This window comes from Sphaeramia orbicularis, chromosome 22 (genome assembly GCF_902148855.1).
Source record: "Sphaeramia orbicularis chromosome 22, fSphaOr1.1, whole genome shotgun sequence".
In the NCBI taxonomy this organism is placed as follows: Eukaryota; Metazoa; Chordata; class Actinopteri; order Kurtiformes; family Apogonidae; genus Sphaeramia; species Sphaeramia orbicularis.
Window position 1 is genome coordinate 16647169 of NC_043978.1, and position 19936 is coordinate 16667104.

General features: G+C 34.9%; 1 protein-coding gene across 1 annotated transcript in view; it reads left to right on the plus strand.

The window, feature by feature from the left end:
* atrn (attractin) overlaps positions 1-19936 on the plus strand; it is a 607345-nt gene that overhangs the window by 524984 nt on the left and 62425 nt on the right. Inside the window, exon 27 of the mRNA XM_030126085.1 lies at positions 18223-18330. Within this exon, the coding sequence (XP_029981945.1) occupies positions 18223-18330 (108 nt within the window). The remainder of the gene's footprint in view (positions 1-18222; positions 18331-19936) is intronic.

A 19936-nucleotide genomic window follows, 5' to 3' on the forward strand; every position in this document is an offset into this window, starting at 1 on the left:
CCCACGCCAAGGAGGTTATGTTTTTGCCAGGGTTTGTTTGTTTGTCTGTCTGTTTGTCTGTCTGTTAGTGTGCAACATAACTCAAAAAGTTATGGACAGATTTTGATGAAATTTTGTGGTCTGCGCCCCCCCCCCGTGGGCCCCCCCACCCCCAATCACCACCAAAATTTAATCATTTCTTCCTTATCCCATTTCCAACAAACCCTGAAAATTTCATCCAAATCTGTCCATAACTTTTTGAGTTATGTTGCACACTAACGGACAGACAAACAAACAAACAAACAAACAGTTACCTACCTCCTTGGCGGAGGTAACTAGAAGCACTCGGAGAGCGCAGACCTCCGCCAAGGCTGATCAGTGGCCCCCCTGTGGGCCCCCCCCCCACGCCAAGGAGGTTATGTTTTTGCCAGGGTTTGTTTGTTTGTCTGTCCGTTAGTGTGCAACATAACTCAAAAAGTTATGGACAGATTTGGATGAAATTTTCAGGGTTTGTTGGAAATGGGCCCCCCCGTGGGCCCCCCCACCCCCGATCACCACCAAAATTTAATCATTTCTTCATTATCCCATTTCCAACAAACCCTGAAAATTTAATCCAAATCTGTCCATAACTTTTTGAGTTATGTTGCACACTAACGGACAGACAAACAAACAAACAAACAAACCCTGGCAAAAACATAACCTCCTTGGCGGAGGTAATTATCCTTTGACAATAAAATGTGAATAACCTGAACAAATATCAACAACCTGAAATGTCTAAAGAAAATTCAGTGTAATTTTAACAATATTTTGCCTGTTACTAAACGTTTTGTGCCTTTGTAGATCTGATCTTTAATGCACATGTATATAAATATAAATGATAGGTCGAGGCAGAATATTGATAAGATTGTACTTATATTTCTTAAATTTCTTTTTTTTTTCAGGTTATTCACATCCTTTTTGTTTGGATAGTTTGTAAACTTATTACTAACTTACTAATGATTTGGAGTTGTCGTTATTTATCGGCTATCACGCTATTATTTTAATGGTCTGGCCTACTTCAGATTAAATTGGGTTGAATGTGGCCCCCGGAAGAAAATGAGTTTGACACCCCTGCTCTACAGCTTTACTCTTGTATATTCATGGGTTTTGTTGTTTTAGTTCCATATCAACCAACACAGTGGACACTTATGCATCATCTCATAAACTTCAATTCATACCATTATTGTAACTTTGCTGTTCTTGATTGGTTCTTGAGTGGAAATCAATTGTTAATATTTATTTTTTTCATATTATCTCCATGAAGTGAGTAATAACTAGTATGAGAATATGTTAAAATGTGAGAAAACATCAGATTAGCTGCATTAAACATGGTTTCATTTCACTGTTTTCATATCACTTTATGATATTGGGTTTTAAATACATGTTTCTTTGCTTCAAGAATAAAATTCATGGTGTAGCTGAGTGGACATTTTTGTAACTCCATGAAAAACAGGTTGATTTAAAAAAAAAAAAAAAAATTCAATTACATTGTTTTTTTGTTTTTTTTCATGCCTAAAGAGGAATAAAAACACTCAGGAAAAAAAATCTTGATTAAGGTTCTCATAATTCATGCATGAAAGGGTTAATGATCCTCACAAATTCTCTGTCTTCTATCATCTAAATCACAGGTGTCAAACATGTGGCCCGGGGGCCAAATCCGGCCCTCCAAAGGGTCCGGTCCGGCCCTTGGGATGAATTAGCAAAATGCAAAAATTCCACAGTCAAGGCTGTTGAACTCATTTTAGTTCAGGTTCCACGTAGACCAATATGATTTACAGTAAAATAATACAGAGGAGTATGTATAATTCAATTTCCTTTGTTTTCTTTATATTATTATTATTAGTAGTAGTAGTAGTAGTAATTAGTAATTAGTAATATTATTATTTATGTATTTATTTTTGTGGTTTGTTTGCTTATCAATCATTTATGTACCAGTACTTATATTTTGCTGGTTAATTTTTGTTTTTATTTTATTGTCTACGTACTGAGGGCCTGTATTAGCCATAGCAATATAGAATAAATAACTAATAAATAAATGAATACATTAAAATCGACTAAAATCTAAGGCTGATTCAAAAAATAAAGTAAAATATACGTCTAAAATGTAGCTTTAAAATACCTACATAAAATAATGGCACATTTACAACCCATAATAATACCATAATAACCCACAAAAAATAATGACTCTGTATTTTCTTCTTGGTAGATGTGAAAAAAAATATTACACTATGCTTATAAATAATGACAACTTCAAAGTTTTGTCTCTGTTTTACTGCAGAAAATATTTGCATTTTCAAACTATCCTGTAACAATAAAATGTTAAGAACCTGAACAAATGCGAACAACCTGAAACGTCTAAAGAAAATTGAGCAGAATTTTAACAATTTTCTGCCTCTTACTAAGTGTTTAGCATCTTTGTAGATCCGATCCATAATGTACGTGTACACGAGATGTTGACGAATAATATTGTTAAAATTGCATTTATTGTTTGAAAGAAATTTCTTTTTTTTTCAGGTTATTCATATCTTTTTTGTTTGGATAGTTTATAAAAGTAAGTATTTTCATAATTTAATGGGTTTTTGCACTAAAACAACGACAAAAATTTGGAGTTGTCATTATTTATAGGTTATTATGCTATTATTTTACTGGTCCGGCCCACTTCAGGTCAAATTTAGCTGAATATGGCCCCTGAACGAAATTGAGTTTGACACCCCTGTTCTAAATTCAAATTTTTTAATCATTTATAATCAGCATTGGCTTTTTGTTCATATCTTTTTATTTCATTTTTTACATAATTAAGAAAAATACCCATCCCAACATACCCATTCCCTATCCTCAGGGAGAGATAATAATAATTACAAAAAATATAATAATAATAATAATAATAATAATAATAATAATATTTGTGCTGCTACTTATCATGGGGTCAGAGTTCACACTAAATAGTGACTTAATCTTTAAAACCCATTTAGTTTAGCTTTTTTTGTGTGTATTTTTGTATGTTAACAAATTCCCTGTATTTTTTGTTGCATGTGAAGAAAAGAAAATCAGAAATAAATTTATATGCTCATTTCAACGCTGAAAAAACAAAGATAAAGGTGGGAAAATGTTGTAATTATCCAAATTACATCCAAAAATAACCAAGTGAGACTCTGGGTTTAAAAATATGCATTTATTTTTACTGCGGCAACTTAAAACACACAGAACTTTACAACTTGTGGCATACATACATCTTACTTCCGTGAAAAATTCGTAAGCTTTATGGGTAATGCTAAGCCTCATGGGAAATGTAGTTATCTTCTTAGCTTTCACTATTACCTATTTCAACACAACTTTTAACATCAATCACAAATGAATTATACTGTGTATTTTTGCTCAGAAATAAGTAAACATGCAATTGCATACGCATCACGAAATTATAATAAATCCAAACACAAATTAATTATACTTTATATTCCCAAATAAAGTCTCAACAGAAAAGACTTTGGCTGATAATCTAAGTCACTCCTAGTTTTGGCTTTTATTCTAACTGACATAACTTGCCCACATGCCTCATCAGTATTCCAATAATATTCCCATATACACGCATATACACTCCGATTTTTTTTTTTTTTTACATATATATATTTATATATTTTCGCCTAGGTAGCAGACTTGTTCGGCCATGTGAACACAGCCTCCGTCTTTTATTCCTTAAACCGCTTTCTTGAAAAGGTCAGCACCACATTTATAAACCAGCTGGTATCTAAGTATTTCATAATGTTTGAAAGTTATGTGTTTGTATTTCTTATAGAAATGGGGCCTTTTCTTCTTTCTGATGCATCTCTACTAAAGCTGAAAAGCTGTTGATGTGTTGGTTAGTGGACAATGTGCAGATGCAGATGCATATTATTAACATGCTGAACACATGGTAAAGTATGCTCTTAAAATGTGAATAATATCAACACTTGCATAATGTTGTAACTGCAAAATGTTAAGTTTCGAACAAATAATGTCATGTAATGTGCTGTTCATGACCTATATCAAATTCAGAATGTTGGAAGTTTATTCATATACCACTTTTTATAGATAAAAATCACAAAGTTCTGTATAATAAAAGAACAGAGTTGCAATTTAAACTAGACATGCACACATTTCCTGAAGGGAATGTAATCCATGTGCTTAACAATTGACAGATTTGTGGCTAGGTGCAATGGAAAAGCAAAAAATAGTACCAAAGTATAAATAATGCTGCATTCCAGGCCGTTTTTTGAGCCCGTAAGTCACGACTTCAAACTATGACTCACGACTTTGTAACATTCCAGGAAAGTCACGCCAAACTGCCTGAGCGCAAGGAATTGTGGTAGCTAGATGTAAACAAATCAGCGTGGTGGACCGTATGTTATGCTGATTTACAATCATTTCTATCGCTAAAGGTGTTTGTTCTTTGCTTATCTGAAGGAAACAAAGGAGTAAAAACGGTGCGTAAGGCAAGAGAAGCTGTTATACCTTTTATGTTACGTTATTTGTATATTTGGATATGTATTTGGTATGAATTTATTCTTGCACTCAATGGACTGAAAACTAGCTAACGCTAGAGTCGCTGCTGATTATGCAGAACATTTGGAGATGAATATGTCATGTATATGAATATGTCAGCACAATACCTCGTTTTAATAAACAATTTGCATAAACACCGCATCCATGGGGGCTGCCATTGCTACGTGATGTCAGAACTCGGTAGTGGGAGTACATCAATCTAGTTCGAGGTCAGGAGTGGGAAGTCACCGGTTTGACTGCCATTCCAGTGCCTTTTCACTGGTAGAAGGCTGGAAAAACATGAGTTACGAGTTACCTGGAATGCAGCATAAAGTTAAACAACAAAACCATAAAAAAAATAAAAAATAAAATAGGATCAAGGATCCTATAGCCCAACTGCATATTTAAAGACATTAACTGACATTCATTTGATCTTTCAAGGTCACTCAAGGTCAAAGGTCATGGCACCAAATGAAAGCCCATATGTGACTTCCTATCTATTGCCAATAGTAATTATATTAATATCTTTAACTGTTTTGAAGTTGTAGCACTTAGAAATTTTTCCCATTATAAACCAATGGGGATTTTAAAAAATAAAAAAATTCCTAAAAAAATTCAAAAATCAATATTTCTCAATTCTTTGAACAGACTTCATAGACCTTCCCCCAAAGATGTCCGCAACAAATAGCAAGTAATTCTGAGGGACGGTTTCAGAGAAGAAGATTCTTGAAAAATTGTTTACGGATGGACAGACGGACAAAAACTGATACCAATAGTCCGTCGGACCTTCGAGCCGTTGGACTAAAAATGATGAAAAGGGGTCAAACCGATAAAGGGTTATTTTAGGCGTTCAAAAAGGAGCCTGAAAATACAATATACAATCACCCTCTGAGTGTATCACAGAGAGATAAAGCAAAAATATAGGCTTTAAACAGTATTTAAAATGGGAGTCAGTGGTCAGGATGGGGGGTGGGGCAAACTGAGGTGGGAGGGACCATCTCCTTTTAAAGACTTCTACTGACCAATAACAGCCAGGTGAGGAGGAACATGGCAAGTGCACCTGATATCCACTAACGACCTGTGGACGAGATCCAACTTAAGAAAACAATGATAGTATCTGTGTCCGTCATCATTTACAAGTATAAAGTCGAACCCACTCGTCGCATAATGGACAACTTGGAATATTTTGTGAGGTTATACTTTCATTGGGGGTTTACGCATCGCAAACTACTGAGCCTGTTAGCCCCGCCCACCATCGACACATTAGCATTAGTCGTCCGGTCCAACACAAGTGAAAATTGCTGCTTCACTTGTTGCGTTCACTGTAACAAGAAACTCATCAATAAGGCTAATGGCTTAGAATTTCTAACTTATGACTTTTTATCGCACTATTGCGAATTTATTTTCAAAATATTACGACTTTAATCTCATAAAAGTATGACATTATTTTCGTTAAATTATTTTCTTTATTTTTAATTTTATTATTATTTTTTTTTAACTATGGCTTTATTCTCATAATACTATGACTTTAATCTCATAAAAGTATGACGTTATTTTCGTTAAATTTTTTATTTTATTTAATTTTTTTATTTTTATTATTATTATTATTATTTTTAGCTATGACTTTATTCTCATAATATTACGACTTTAATCTCATAAAAGTATGACATTATTTTCGTTAAATTATTTTCTTTATTTTATTTTTAATTTTTAATTTTTAATTTTTTTTTAAACTATGACTTTATTCTCATAATATTACGACTTTAATCTCATAAAAATATGACATTATTTTCGTTAAATTATTTTCTTTATTTTATTTTTTATTTTTAATTTTTAATTTTTTTTTAAACTATGACTTTATTCTCATAATATTACGACTTTAATCTCATAAAAGTATGACATTATTTTCGTTAAATTTCTTTATTTTATTTTTTCATTTTAATTTTTAATTTTTTTTTTAAACTATGGCTTTATTCTCATAATATTACGACTTTAATCTCATAAAAGTATGACATTTATTTTCATTAAATTATTTTCTTTATTGTCTTTTTTTTTTTTTTATTATTATTTTTTTAACCATGACTTTATTCTCATAATCTTACGAATTTAATCTCATAAAAGTATGACGTTATTTTCGTTAAATTATTTATTTTATTTATTTATTTATTTTTTTTAATTGTTTTTTTTTTTTTTAGATATGACTTTATTCTCTTAATATTACAACTTTAATCTCATACAAGTACAAAATTATTTTTCATTAGATGATCATTTTTTCTAAAATTACGACTTTTTTCTCAAAATACAGCGACTTCATTCTTGTAAAATTACGACTCTTTTTGTATTCGACTTTATTCTCATTAAATTCTGGGTTTTATCTCGACATTTTACGACTTAACTCTCGTAGCGACAAGTGTTTTTATTTTCTTATGTGGCCCTAATGTGCCGCCATTGAATTGCATCCTACATTGCATTCAGTAAAAAACTCTTAAGAATCTTGTTTAAAGCTGCCGAAACCTTCAATAGAAATAAACCGCTGCCTGTTGCCGTCGACATCTGAGTTTAAACTGAGGTTACCAATGTGCTTGACTAGAGAGCAGGCTGTTTGCACGGCGACGCTGGGAGCTGGACCGAATCTATAAAGTTTGTTTACTTCAACATTCAGATGCTTCTCCATCTGCTTTTTATCCACTAAATCAATTCTGTTGCTTTGTGTCTGTTGGAGGAGGTCTGCTTATGAAAAAGGAGGTTGTCTGCATGCAGATTCTCACTTCCACCACATGCTGTTCAACCACACATCTAGAATGCCGCGCTGCTGCCCGGCTCCGCTCCTTGCATCATTATGGACGTTAACTCTGCCGGAAAGCACTTTAACCCTTCGATTCACCCTGATTTTTTACCTCTGAGAGATACTTCTGTGTGCCTTTGAGTAGATTTTAATGGACGTAGAACAAATCGGTGGCAAAACCTACAAATCTAGCTCTAAATTTTAGAAGTCTGGTCTTTTTCTTTGTAACACCTGTACGAAAATTACATTTTTTTGGTGTTCAGTTTTCTTGCTGGATGGAGTGTGGATCACTTGAGGCGGATCAAGCACATGTATCCCGGTCCTGTCCTGGTATTGTTGGCTTTTGGGGAAATATGATCAAATTGATGTATTCAGTTTTTGGTGTTCATTTTGATATGTCATTGGCTACTTTGTTTTTTTAGCATTCCCCCAGAGGAATTATGTAAAAGTGACATTATCTGTTCAGAATACTGCTTGCCACAGGTTAAAAAGCCATCACCAAATATTGGCTGAAAAAGGATCCTCCCTCAATCTCCTTGGTGATAAAAATTGTCAATCATATCCATTTAATGGAAATGATGACCTACAATCTCCACCTACAACAATACAAGAGTGTAAAGTATTGGAAAAAATTAGACTTTTTCATTTAATCTGTGAACAGTAAACAGTATGGAAATGTCTGAATGGACCTGTGACCATTTCTCTGTTTGTTTTGTACCTTTTACTAAAACAAATAAAAAAATAAAGTCCAAAAAAAAAAAAGTGTGAATGTGAGAGCGAATGAATAATGGGTCAATAATGTAAAGTGCTTTGGGTGTCTAGAGAAGCGCTATATAAATCCAATCCATTATTATTATTATTATTATTATTATTATTATTATTATTATTATTATTATTATTATTATTATTATTATTATTAAAAATCTAGCTCTAAATTAGTTTACTTCAGTTTGTCTCAAACCTTAAAGTAAAACAAAACAAAACAATAGAAGTAAGAAATCAATTACATATGCACCTATCAACAGTCATTAACCCTTTATAGGGCACTTATAGAAATACTGTGAAATTCAACATTTCAACTATAGTGTATTATTGGAGGACATAACAAGACTTTATTACTTTTGTGATTAAAAAAAAATGGTTTTGTTATGTAAAACATCAAGGTCAGTGAAGTAACCATGTTTGGTTCTTTAACCATAAATGGCAAATACATAAATAATTATGTAATAATAATAATAATAATAATAATAATAATAATAATAATAATAATAATTATTATTATTATTATTATTATTATTATTATTATTATTATTATTATTATTATTATTATTATTATTATTATTATTATTATTATTATTATTAAAAATCTAGCTCTAAATTAGTTTACTTCAGTTTGTCTCAAACCTTAAAGTAAAACAAAACAAAACAATAAAAGTAAGAAATCAATTACATATGCACCTATCAACAGTCATTAACCCTTTATAGGGCACTTATAGAAATACTGTGAAATTCAACATTTCAACTATAGTGTATTATTGGAGGACATAACAAGACTTTATTACTTTTGTGATTAAAAAAAATGGTTTTGTTATGTAAAACATCAAGGTCAGTGAAGTAACCATGTTTGGTTCTTTAACCATAAATGGCAAATACATAAATAATTATGTAATAATAATAATAATAATAATAATAATAATAATAATAATAATAATTATTATTATTATTATTATTATTATTATTATTATTATTATTATTATTACTATTATTATTATTATTATTATTATTATTATTATGTAAAGCCATGTGAGGCAACCTAGATGTAATACAGTTATAATATCAAAATAAGAGCAGAATTACACTGTTCCTTTAACATTAGCTGACAATAAAGATCTATTCTATTCTGCTCTATTCTATAGAATAGAATAGAATAGAATAGAATAGAACAGCGTAGAATAGAATAGAATAGAAAAGAATAGAACAGCATAGAATAGAATAGAACAGCATAGAATAGAATAGAATAAAATAGAATAGAATAGAATAGAATAGAATAGAACAGTGTAGAAAACAATAGAATAGAATAGAATAGAATAGAATAGAATAGAATAGAATAGAACAGCATAGAATAGAATAGAACAGCGTAGAATAGAATAGAATAGAATAGAATAGAATAGAATAGAATAGAATAGAATAGAATAGAATAGAACTTCTTCTACCTCATAATTCATCATATCCTCTTTTATCACCGGTTTCAATTTCAATTTTCAGTTTTATTTGTAGAGCCCTATCTCACGCTAAGGCTACCTCACAGGGCTTTACAGAATTAGTTGGATATGAAAACAAACAACAGTCAAATAAACAGTAGATGAAAGAAATGGATTAATGTCCTGGGCATCCCCCGTCCTTAGACCCTCCTTCTCAGCAAAGAAAAACTCCAAAACCCAGTGGGAAAAGAGAAACCACAGTGAAGGCGAGATCCCCTCCCATAGACGGACAGACTATAAATGCACCAGGACAGATGGACGTCCATTTGCAGATGTAGTTCCAGTCTGTAAGGATGCAGTAGTTTAATAAGCAGCTGGCGTTGCCATGGTATGAATCCACTTCATTGCAAAGTAACTTCTTGTTTAAATAAATATGAGTCGATTGTAAAACTCTGTACCTCCGTTGTGCATAAACTCTGAACGGCCGTGCAGTTTATTGGGCGAGGACGAATAAAAAGTAAATGATGGTGTTTCGTTCAGGAGGTGTCCGGGTCACGCACACCGCCTTCCCTCAGATGACATTAAACTGGATGCAGCCAGTTCATAAAGTTAGCGTCGCTGTCACAAAGTGTGAAATAAAAGTGTGTGTGTTTTAGTTCGTCTAATTAAAGGGCTGAGTGTTACCTGAGCGGTCGGTGTAAAACCCTCCGGTAGTTTCAGCCTGAAGCTACAGAGGGATACTGGCATCGATTAATGTGCCACGGATTTGTTTTTGTTTTGTTTTGTTTTTGGGGGGGGGGGGGGGGGGGGTAATGTTTTAATCTGTCTTACAAGTTTCTGTCCCAATTATGAAGAGATGTGACATCCTAAATTAGTTGATTTCTCCACTTGTTTGGCTGCTATTCAACACTAAAAGAAAACTATTTAGAATAATTTGTCTGTTTGTTTAACATCCAACACACAATTAATGCAAGATGGGTGCTTCTATGAAACTGGACATGGAGCAAAAAGTTCAAACCACATGTAGACTAATGTTATGAAGCAAGTTTGGAAGCACTTTGGGTCTATTTTAAAAGTAAATATTTACTGAGATAAAAGAGAAACTATTTTTCAGATAAAACACATTTTTATATTATTTTACATTATGTTTAATACAAAAATCTGCATGTAACACAGTAAAAAGGACACGAAAATTACGCACTACTATTTTTTTTTAATATCTTTATTCTCTCACAGGTACATTCTGGGAATTGAAGTAAATATGCAAGGCAGAATGTTTCACAAAAATGACCGCTGTTGCGAAATCACTCGCGATTCTTTTGCGTTTAAATGGACAGGTTCTGCATGTAACACGAGTGGACACGATGGGTTAGATACAAAACCTGGAATGAGACTGAGATTCATGAAAAACCCGCATGTCTGGATTAGAAAAACCACTAGGATCATCAAATTTACCACAATGTCTTTATTTATAGTCTATATAAGACCGTTTACAGCCATGTTTTCAAAATAAAATGCACTGACACCTATAGGTAGTTTTTCATGTCCCAATTTTGGTCCTGTTTTTGGCCCCAGTATTTTATTAAAAATTCATTAATCATGGGATGGCTCAGAGCAAGAGTATCTATCTATCTATCTATCTATCTATCTATCTATCTATCTATCTATCTATCTATCTATCTATCTATCTATCTATCTATCTATCTATCTATCTATCTATCTATCTACAATTTTTTTTTTTTCTTTGCATTTATCTGAGGTCATCATTAGGTACATCCTGGGGGAAAATATGTTTAAATTTGTCTTTTATTATTTGGTCTTAAAAGCTGGAAAAGTGCTAGATACCAAAATAAACCCAGTTTCATGGAAAGACCCGGATGGATGGATGGATGGATGGATGGATGGATGGATGGATGGATGGATGGATAGATAGATAGATAGATAGATAGATAGATAGATAGATAGATAGATAGATAGATAGATAGATAGATAGATAGATAGATAGAACGAACGAACGAACGAACGAACGAACGAACGAACGAACGAACGAACGAACGAACGAACGAACGCACGCACGCACGCACGCACGCACGCACGCACGCACGCACGCACGCACGCACGCACGCACGCACGCACGCACGCACGCACGCACGCACGCACGCACGAACGAACGAACGAACGAACGAACGAACGAACGAACGAACGAACGAACGAACGAACGAACGAACGATAGATAGATAGATAGATAGATAGATAGATAGATAGATAGATAGATAGATAGATAGATAGATAGATAGAATGAGCGATAGAATGATAGAACGACAGAACGACAGATAGAATGATAGAACGATAGATAGACAGAACGATAGAACGATAGAGAGATAGATAGATAGATAGATAGATAGATAGATAGATAGATAGATAGATAGATAGATAGAACGAACGAACGAACGAACGAACGAACGAACGAACGAACGATAGATAGAATGATAGAACGATAGAACGATAGAACGATAGATAGATAGATAGAATGAGCGATAGAATGATAGAACGACAGAACGACAGATAGAATGATAGAACGATAGATAGACAGAACGATAGATAGAACGATAGATAGAACGATAGATAGAACGATAGATAGATAGATAGATAGATAGATAGAACGATAGATAGATAGATAGATAGATAGATAGATAGATAGATAGATAGATAGATAGATAGATAGATAGATAGATAGATAGATAGATAGATAGATAGATAGATAGATAGATAGATAGATAGATAGATAGATAGATAGATAGATAGATCTATTCAAGAAAACTTAAAAACAAATGACTTTCCCATGAGCTTCAGCTGTAATTTGGGTTCTTTGAGTCGGGTAAATGGCTGGGAATTACAGTTGTAGTATTTTGTGTGAATCGATTCGTCTTTTTAGTACTAGAGAAGATCCTCAATTAAACGCACATGCAGCCATTTAATGAGAATTATTTATTTCGGTGGTCAGGCGTTACCAGTACAGAGAAATTTCCGCTATTGGCTTTTTCCTGCAACTCCTCGTTAATGATCCGATTACCGGCCTCCACGTTCGGAGGCCAAACTGCCAATAACTGCGATCCACGGCCTCCCATGAGGACGCGAACACTCGGCCGATTAATTACAAGCTGTTGAGGAGTCGGCAGTGAAGCGTCCACTCCCGTCCTCGCCGTGAACTTCGACCTCTTGTGAGCATGGGCGTGATTCCTACTGAAGCTAAATCACGGCGCTAACCTTTCGTCAAACATGCAATTCACCGAAATAAGAGGGAGGCCGATTGAATCTGACAAACATTCTTTGATTGTCTGTCTACGATACACGACTCGGCAAATTGCATCAAACTCCTGCATCGCCGTTTTGACTTCCTGAGGCACCCGCAGATTGATTTTGAGCAAACTATCAATTAGACCTCATTTTTCACAGCGCGTTTGACGTCTTTTTTCCTCTCCCTTGTCATTCCGTGCTGTCGTCTTGTTTGCCGGTTGCAGGTGCGTTGTGTTGTCAGGGTTCGCTGAAGGTTTTCGGGTCTTGTGCTTTGACATTTGATGCCATTTGTTTGTCTATTCATAGCATTTTTGGCTGCTTTGACAGCCAAACACTGCTGCATTGTCTTGTTTACTGTGGTCTCTGGCTTCCTGCACCTCACATTCTGCTTCCTTCACTTCATCATCATTCCTGTCTTCCTGTTTTCTGCTGCTCTTCTTCTTCATATTTTTCTCATTTGCTCCTTCCTTTCTCTCTTTCTTCAGTAACTCCCCTTCTGCTTCCCTCATAATCACCTCCCTCCTCCATTTCCTCTGGCCAAGGTCCATGTTATAAATCAGACCAGAATGAGGCTGCCTCTGCCCAGCAGTGATAGAAAGTTTCCCAGCACATTTTCTCCCAAAATCTATCAGCAAGCATTTGTGTTTTATTTGATAATATCCATTATACGGTGTTTAATACTTCAACTCATCAGTTATATTGGGTTGAAATATACTCTTTTACAGGTTAATTTGGCAAAAATATGAAAAATCGACACTTTTAGAGCATTGTCAACATCATTTCCAGCAACCAAATATAAACGATCCACTAACAGGCTGTTGAACATTTATTAATGGGTCTGTAAAATAGTTCTATATAGTACTGATATTCCAAACTCTCACCAGCAGGAGGAAGTCTGGTACCAGAACACACTTTGGACTAAAGCTACTGTAGTGTTTTCAACGTAAGTGTTGTAACCAGGTCAAAACACCGAGCTAAATCCACCAATGAAGAGCCTGGATGAGTTTTGCTGCTTTAATTCTCTCCAGTACGATGGTGAAAACTGTGACAAACAATACAAGCACTTTCAATACATTGCACCAGCTGACACAGAAAACAAAGTACAAACGATTTATACAAACAATATATTTTTGATTAAGTATGACTGATATCATACCTTAAACATTTTAGAGTTATATTAATGAACTTACGGCATTCCCTGCCTGATGATTCACCCTGAATGGCGACGGTTTGCGGTACCATGCTTAGCATCTACCATAATGAACTCTGTTTACATTCTGATACCGGAAACCGGAAGTAAGACGTCCAAAAGCGGAAGTGCAATTTAGCGATAATGTTTTTTAACAAAAACTTATTAAACCATGAATTATTACCTCCGCCAAGGAGGTTATGTTTTTGCCAGGGTGTGTTTGTCTGTTTGTCTGTCCGTTAGTGTGCAACATAACTCAAAAAGTTATGGACAGATTTTGATGAAATTTTCAGGGTTTGTTGGAAATGGGATAAGGAAGAAATCTTTAACTTTTGGGGGTGATCCGGAAGAAATCCTGGATTCTGGATCACTTTGAAATTTTCGTTAACATTGTGGTAAATGGGGCCAAAATTTTCGTTTCCCAATATCTCGCTTAATTATTGACCAAAACTCATGAAATTTAACTCAGGAATTGACAATGGGGTCCTCTATCACATTTCAAAGGCTGATCCGGATCTGATCCAGAAGGCGGATTTTATCTCAATTTATATAAAAAAGGGGGGTGCCCTTACTTTTTGGCCTACTGTGCCTTTAATTTGGATAAAAATTTCAGGAAATGTTGATACTGGCACAAGGAACAAATGATTAAATTTTGGTGGTGATCGGGGGTGGGGGGGCCCACGGGGGGGCCCACTGATCAGCCTTGGCGGAGGTCTGTGCTCTCCGAGTGCTTCTAGTTTATCTATACAACTTACATTGACTTTTAACATTGTAAGAAACATTTTAGTATTATTATTTACACTCATGAACTTATTTATTAGACATATTGCCTTTGGCAGCACAGCTACATTTAGACAAGCAAAGCAAACGTGTCCCAAATCCAATTTTTTTGCCCATATGTGACCTGTATCCGATCTGTTAAAGACTGTTTGAACAGCACAAATCTGACCCAGGCCACTTTCATATGTGGTCCTAAATCCGATACGCATCTGATAATTTGAAATGCAACTTCAGTCTGAAAGGCCAGGCCACATTTAACCGACCTTTACGTCATTGAAATGCGACAAACGTCACAATTCTGCATCCCAGGTGTGTTACTTCCATAAACACAGTGCGTGCCTGTGTGATCACATATTACGTCAGGACCTCTTTTGCGCATGCGGGTCACTTCAGGGTTGCATTCGGTTCATACTCCAAACAGATAGAAGTTGCATTAAATGTGTAATATGAACAAGCACACAAAAAAATCGGATTTCACACAAAAATCCGAATTATGCATTAAGACCTGCTGTCTGAACGTAGCCGTAGACAACCAACGAATCAGCACTATGTATCCACAGACTGGTTCAGCCTCATCGGTATCATCAAGTTTTCTTCTTCAAACTAAGGCTAAAACTCACTTATTTTAACAGTCACTCAAAATAAGACTGTGTTCTATAATATTCACATGCAGCTGATAGTTAACATTATAGCTCTGTTAGCTTAGCTCTGTTTTTAGACTGAAAACAGTCACAGTAAAACCCCTAACGACCTCTGTTTTCTGTTCGGTTTGTGTTGTCAGTAGCTGAACTAAAGATCTGTTTGAATCCAACAAAGTCAGAACTGTCACAGTTTAGTCTGAACTGTGGATCATTATTAGTGCTGAATATTGATTTTGTCTCTGGAAAAGCACATTTTTCAACTCACATTTGTTGTATTTCAACCAAAAAATGCTAAATTCAATTGAGGTTCGATTGAGAGATTTATTCCGAACATGCAATGAAATTCAACATATATGTGAACAAGTAAAACATAAATGATAATGCAAAAATCAACAATCAAGACAGTCTTAGAAAGAAAAACAGCACAATAGTGTCAGTTACATGCCCGAAAAGGGGTGGGAAGAAGTTCAACTTATTTAATCCCGCTCCTTCTCCATAAAATATTAGTAATATATATTTATCTCCCTCTTCCTTTTACATTACTATGGGTCCATGGTTTTACATTTTAGTGAATTTGCTTTTGTGGTCTGGACTTATGCTTTATTTTAATTTATGGTGAAAAACTTAACCCTATAATGCCAAACGTATCATATTTGATACATGAGTTTTGAAGCCCTCTACATCAGGGGTGTCCAACTCATTTTAGTTCAGGGGCCACATTCAGCTAAATTTGATCCTCAGTGGGCCAAACCAGTAAAATAATAACATAATAATATATAAATAATGTCAACTCCAATTTTTTCTCTGTTTTAGAGCGAAAAAAATACATTTACATTATGAAAAGGTTGACATCTACAAACTATCCTTTCAAAAGATGTGAATAACATGAACCAACTGAAAAAATAAGTGTAATTTTAACAATATTATTTCTCAGTTTATCATTTACACATGTACATTATAACTTACAGATCACAATGGATCTACAAATACACAAAACATTTAATTAACATTTTAAGACAGAATATTGTTAAAATTGTACTTACTTCTCTGAAGACATTTCAGGTTGTTCATATTTGTTCAGGTTATTCATATTTTTTGTGAAATTATACTTTGTTTTAGTGTAAATACATGAAAATATTTACATTTACAAAGAGAAACATTTGGAGTTGTCATTATTTCTATGTTATTATGACAGTATTTTACTGGTCCTGTCCACTTGAGATTGAATTGGTCTGAATGTGGAACCTGAACTAAAAGGATTGTTAATATCTTTGTGTAATTTTTGCATTTCCCAAATTCATCCCCCAGGCCGCATGTTTGACACCTGTGCTCTATATGATCAGTGTGATATTTTTTTTCTTGAAAAACCTGATGTATATAATTAGATACATGCAATACACAGATAATCCACCAGGGGGAGGAATTCATTCACCAGAGGCCTTTCCAGTGACACTATAAGACTGTCATTAACCCTTTCATGCATTGTGGTCACTATAGTGGACAGATGTTCTCCAGCTGTTCTCTTGTGTATTCATGGGTTTAGTTGTTTTAATTCCATATCCTCCTGAGACCCAGCAATGCATTTTTGTCCTCTGTAAGGGACTAACATATGACAGTTTTAATTAAAAAAAAAAAAAAAAATGCTGTTCATTGCAAAGGGCATTCCATTAAAAAAATAAATAAATGAAAATAATTTTAAAAATGTATCTGAAATAACTTGCATTTTGCAGTTTCCAATCAAGATGACTGTTTAATGTAAAAAAGCTAAAGATTTTCCCTTTACTGGATCTCAAGAGGATATCAACCAACACAGAGGACGTTCATGCATCATCTACACTGACATTCAGACCATTACTTTAACAGCTAATTTTCTCAAACAAAAAGGTTTTTTTTTATTTTTATGTATTATCTCCATGAAATGAGTAAAAACTAGTATTAGAGTATGATAAAATGTGATGAAACATCAGATTAGCTGCATTAAAAATGCTTTTATTTCATAGTTTTCACACAGTATATCACTTTATGATGATGGGTTTTAAATATATGTATCTTTGCTTCAAAAATTTAACGCATGGTGTCCAGCTGAGTGGACATTTTTGTCACTCGAAACATGAAAAGTAGATTCATAAAAAAATTCAATTGCATTGTTTTTTTTTCATGCCTAAATACGAATAAAAACACTCAGGAAAAAAAATCTCGATTAAGGTTCTCATGATTCATGTAAGAAAGGGTTAATGAGGAAGGAGGCAGAACTTTGACCATTCTGAAAAGGAATTACCAATTTCTTAGACATGTTTGTGTTATATTATGTTTTTGTTTGTTCAAAAATAATAATATTTGAGCATTAAGACCCGATGGATCAAATATGATACAAAATTGAAACTCATGCATTGACATTGATATTTTTTTGGTTGTTCAGAAGGACCAATAAAGGTTCCAGTTTGAAAGAACTGGAATTTTCTGTCAGTAATTTAATGGTTCAGGCTTTACAGGGTTAAAAGTAAATGACTTTCCCATGACTTTCAGCTGTAATTTGGGTTGTTTGAGCCGAATAAATGACTGAATTAGAATTGTAATTTTTTTTTTCCTGTTAATCGATTGGTCATTTTAGTTCTAGAGAAGGTCCTCAATAAAATGCACTTACAGCCATTTAATGAGGAAAAAAAAAATCCTCCCAGCCTTTATGTAACTCCAGATGAAACAGCGGTATGACGGCGGCTAAGTGGTTCCAGAATAGACTGCAGTTTACCTGACACTGACCTTCGCACTCCTTCTCTTTCTCCTTTTCTTTAGCAACTGCTGAGGGAGATGCAGCAGATGGCCAGTCGGCCTTTCGCCACCATCAACGTCGCCTTGGAGACAGACGAGGAACCGCCTGACCTGATAGGAGGAAACGTCAAGGTGAGCAGAGCCTTTTCTTCTAGCCATCGCAGTGGCTTTTTTTTTTTTTTTTTGTCTTGGTTTGACAGGGCCACGAGAGAAGCTCCATCCATCATTTGAGTCGTCCTCATCCTCCCTGAAGTGGGAGCTCGATCTTGAGCCTCTCGACTGCAGTTTTGCGATTACAGTCACGCCGCAGTGACAGATATTCCTCATGCCGACTGCTTTACGTCAGTTCTGACTCCTTGAGGTCACTCTATTAGTTTTCAACAATCCAAGGAGTCTAAATTGAGCTCACTTTGCCAGAAGAGTTTGAGTTAAATACAGGTCCTTTACACTTAATGAGGGTCGATGTGGTGTACGTTTGCAGACAGCGTGAAGGCCGGATGATGATGATGAAAGAGGGCTGCAGATGAGTAACGCTGCACATTATACCAGTTATAGCCAGGTACTGCAGGCAGGCTTTGAATTCTAATGGGAACGGATTCTGTTAACCTGTGAGTTAAACACATGCAGACGAGAGCAAAGCGCTGTAGATTAACACTATACTGAACAAGCGTACGAGTTTGGTTCCGAAGTCGACTTTGGGGGAAAAATAAACACCTAAGCCCAATCCCAATTCACCCCTTACCCCTACCCCTCCATTTTTTCAAGTGAAAGGGTAGGGGTGTCCCGATTCTCGATGAGTCCGAAGAGAAGGGCTGTTTGGTCCTCGAAACGGAGATATTTCAGGACCACACTACAAACGGAGGGGTATGAGAAATCTCCCATAATTCTGTTCGAATCATCGGCAAGATGGAGGTAAACATAGCAAAAAAAAGTGCAGCAGTGTGACTAGGGATGTAATGATATGAAAATTTCATATCGCAGTTATTGGGACTAAAATTATCACGGTTATCATTATTATCGTGGTATTGTTGAAATGTGCTCAGAATGTTCAAAAAGTACTAATACACACACTGAAATAATGTAACCAAGTTGTATTTTAAAACAAAAACAAATAAAATTAAAACCGCAAGCGGTGTTAAGGCCCTCACCCTCCCGCGCGACCGCCGATGCTACTGACAGCGAGAGGACACCGTATCGTGGGCTCAATCCGACATTCTGCGAGATACACAAAGTGTTATACTTCTGACAACGACCGCTTAATTGCGAGCTCGTCACAGCCACAGCCAACATTTGATAAAAAATGTAGGTGATAACTTTTGATCACACATATGTGTAGGTGATTTTTACCAAGTTTGGTCCAAGTTGGATTTAAACCCTAGGAGGAGATGATGAAAGTATGAGGGGTGGGATTTTATGGGTCCACACTTCCACCCAATATGGCCGACTTCCTGTTGGGTTTAGGGCAGGACCATACTGTAATTTTTTACTTGTCCTACCATGGGCTATGTGTGTATCAAGTTTCATGTTTGTACGATGAAAAAAATTTGGGGAGGGCTCCCATCCGCGTAATGTATTTTGATTTTGCTACTGAATCATTTTGCGAAATTTTTTTTTGGCGACTTCAAATAAAAAAAAATTTCACCAGACTTGAATTTTTGGTCAAATAAAATTGACTTTTCGTTAACGTTCAGGGGGTAAAATTTGCGTTCAAAGTGACGAAAGTAAAATAATAATTAAA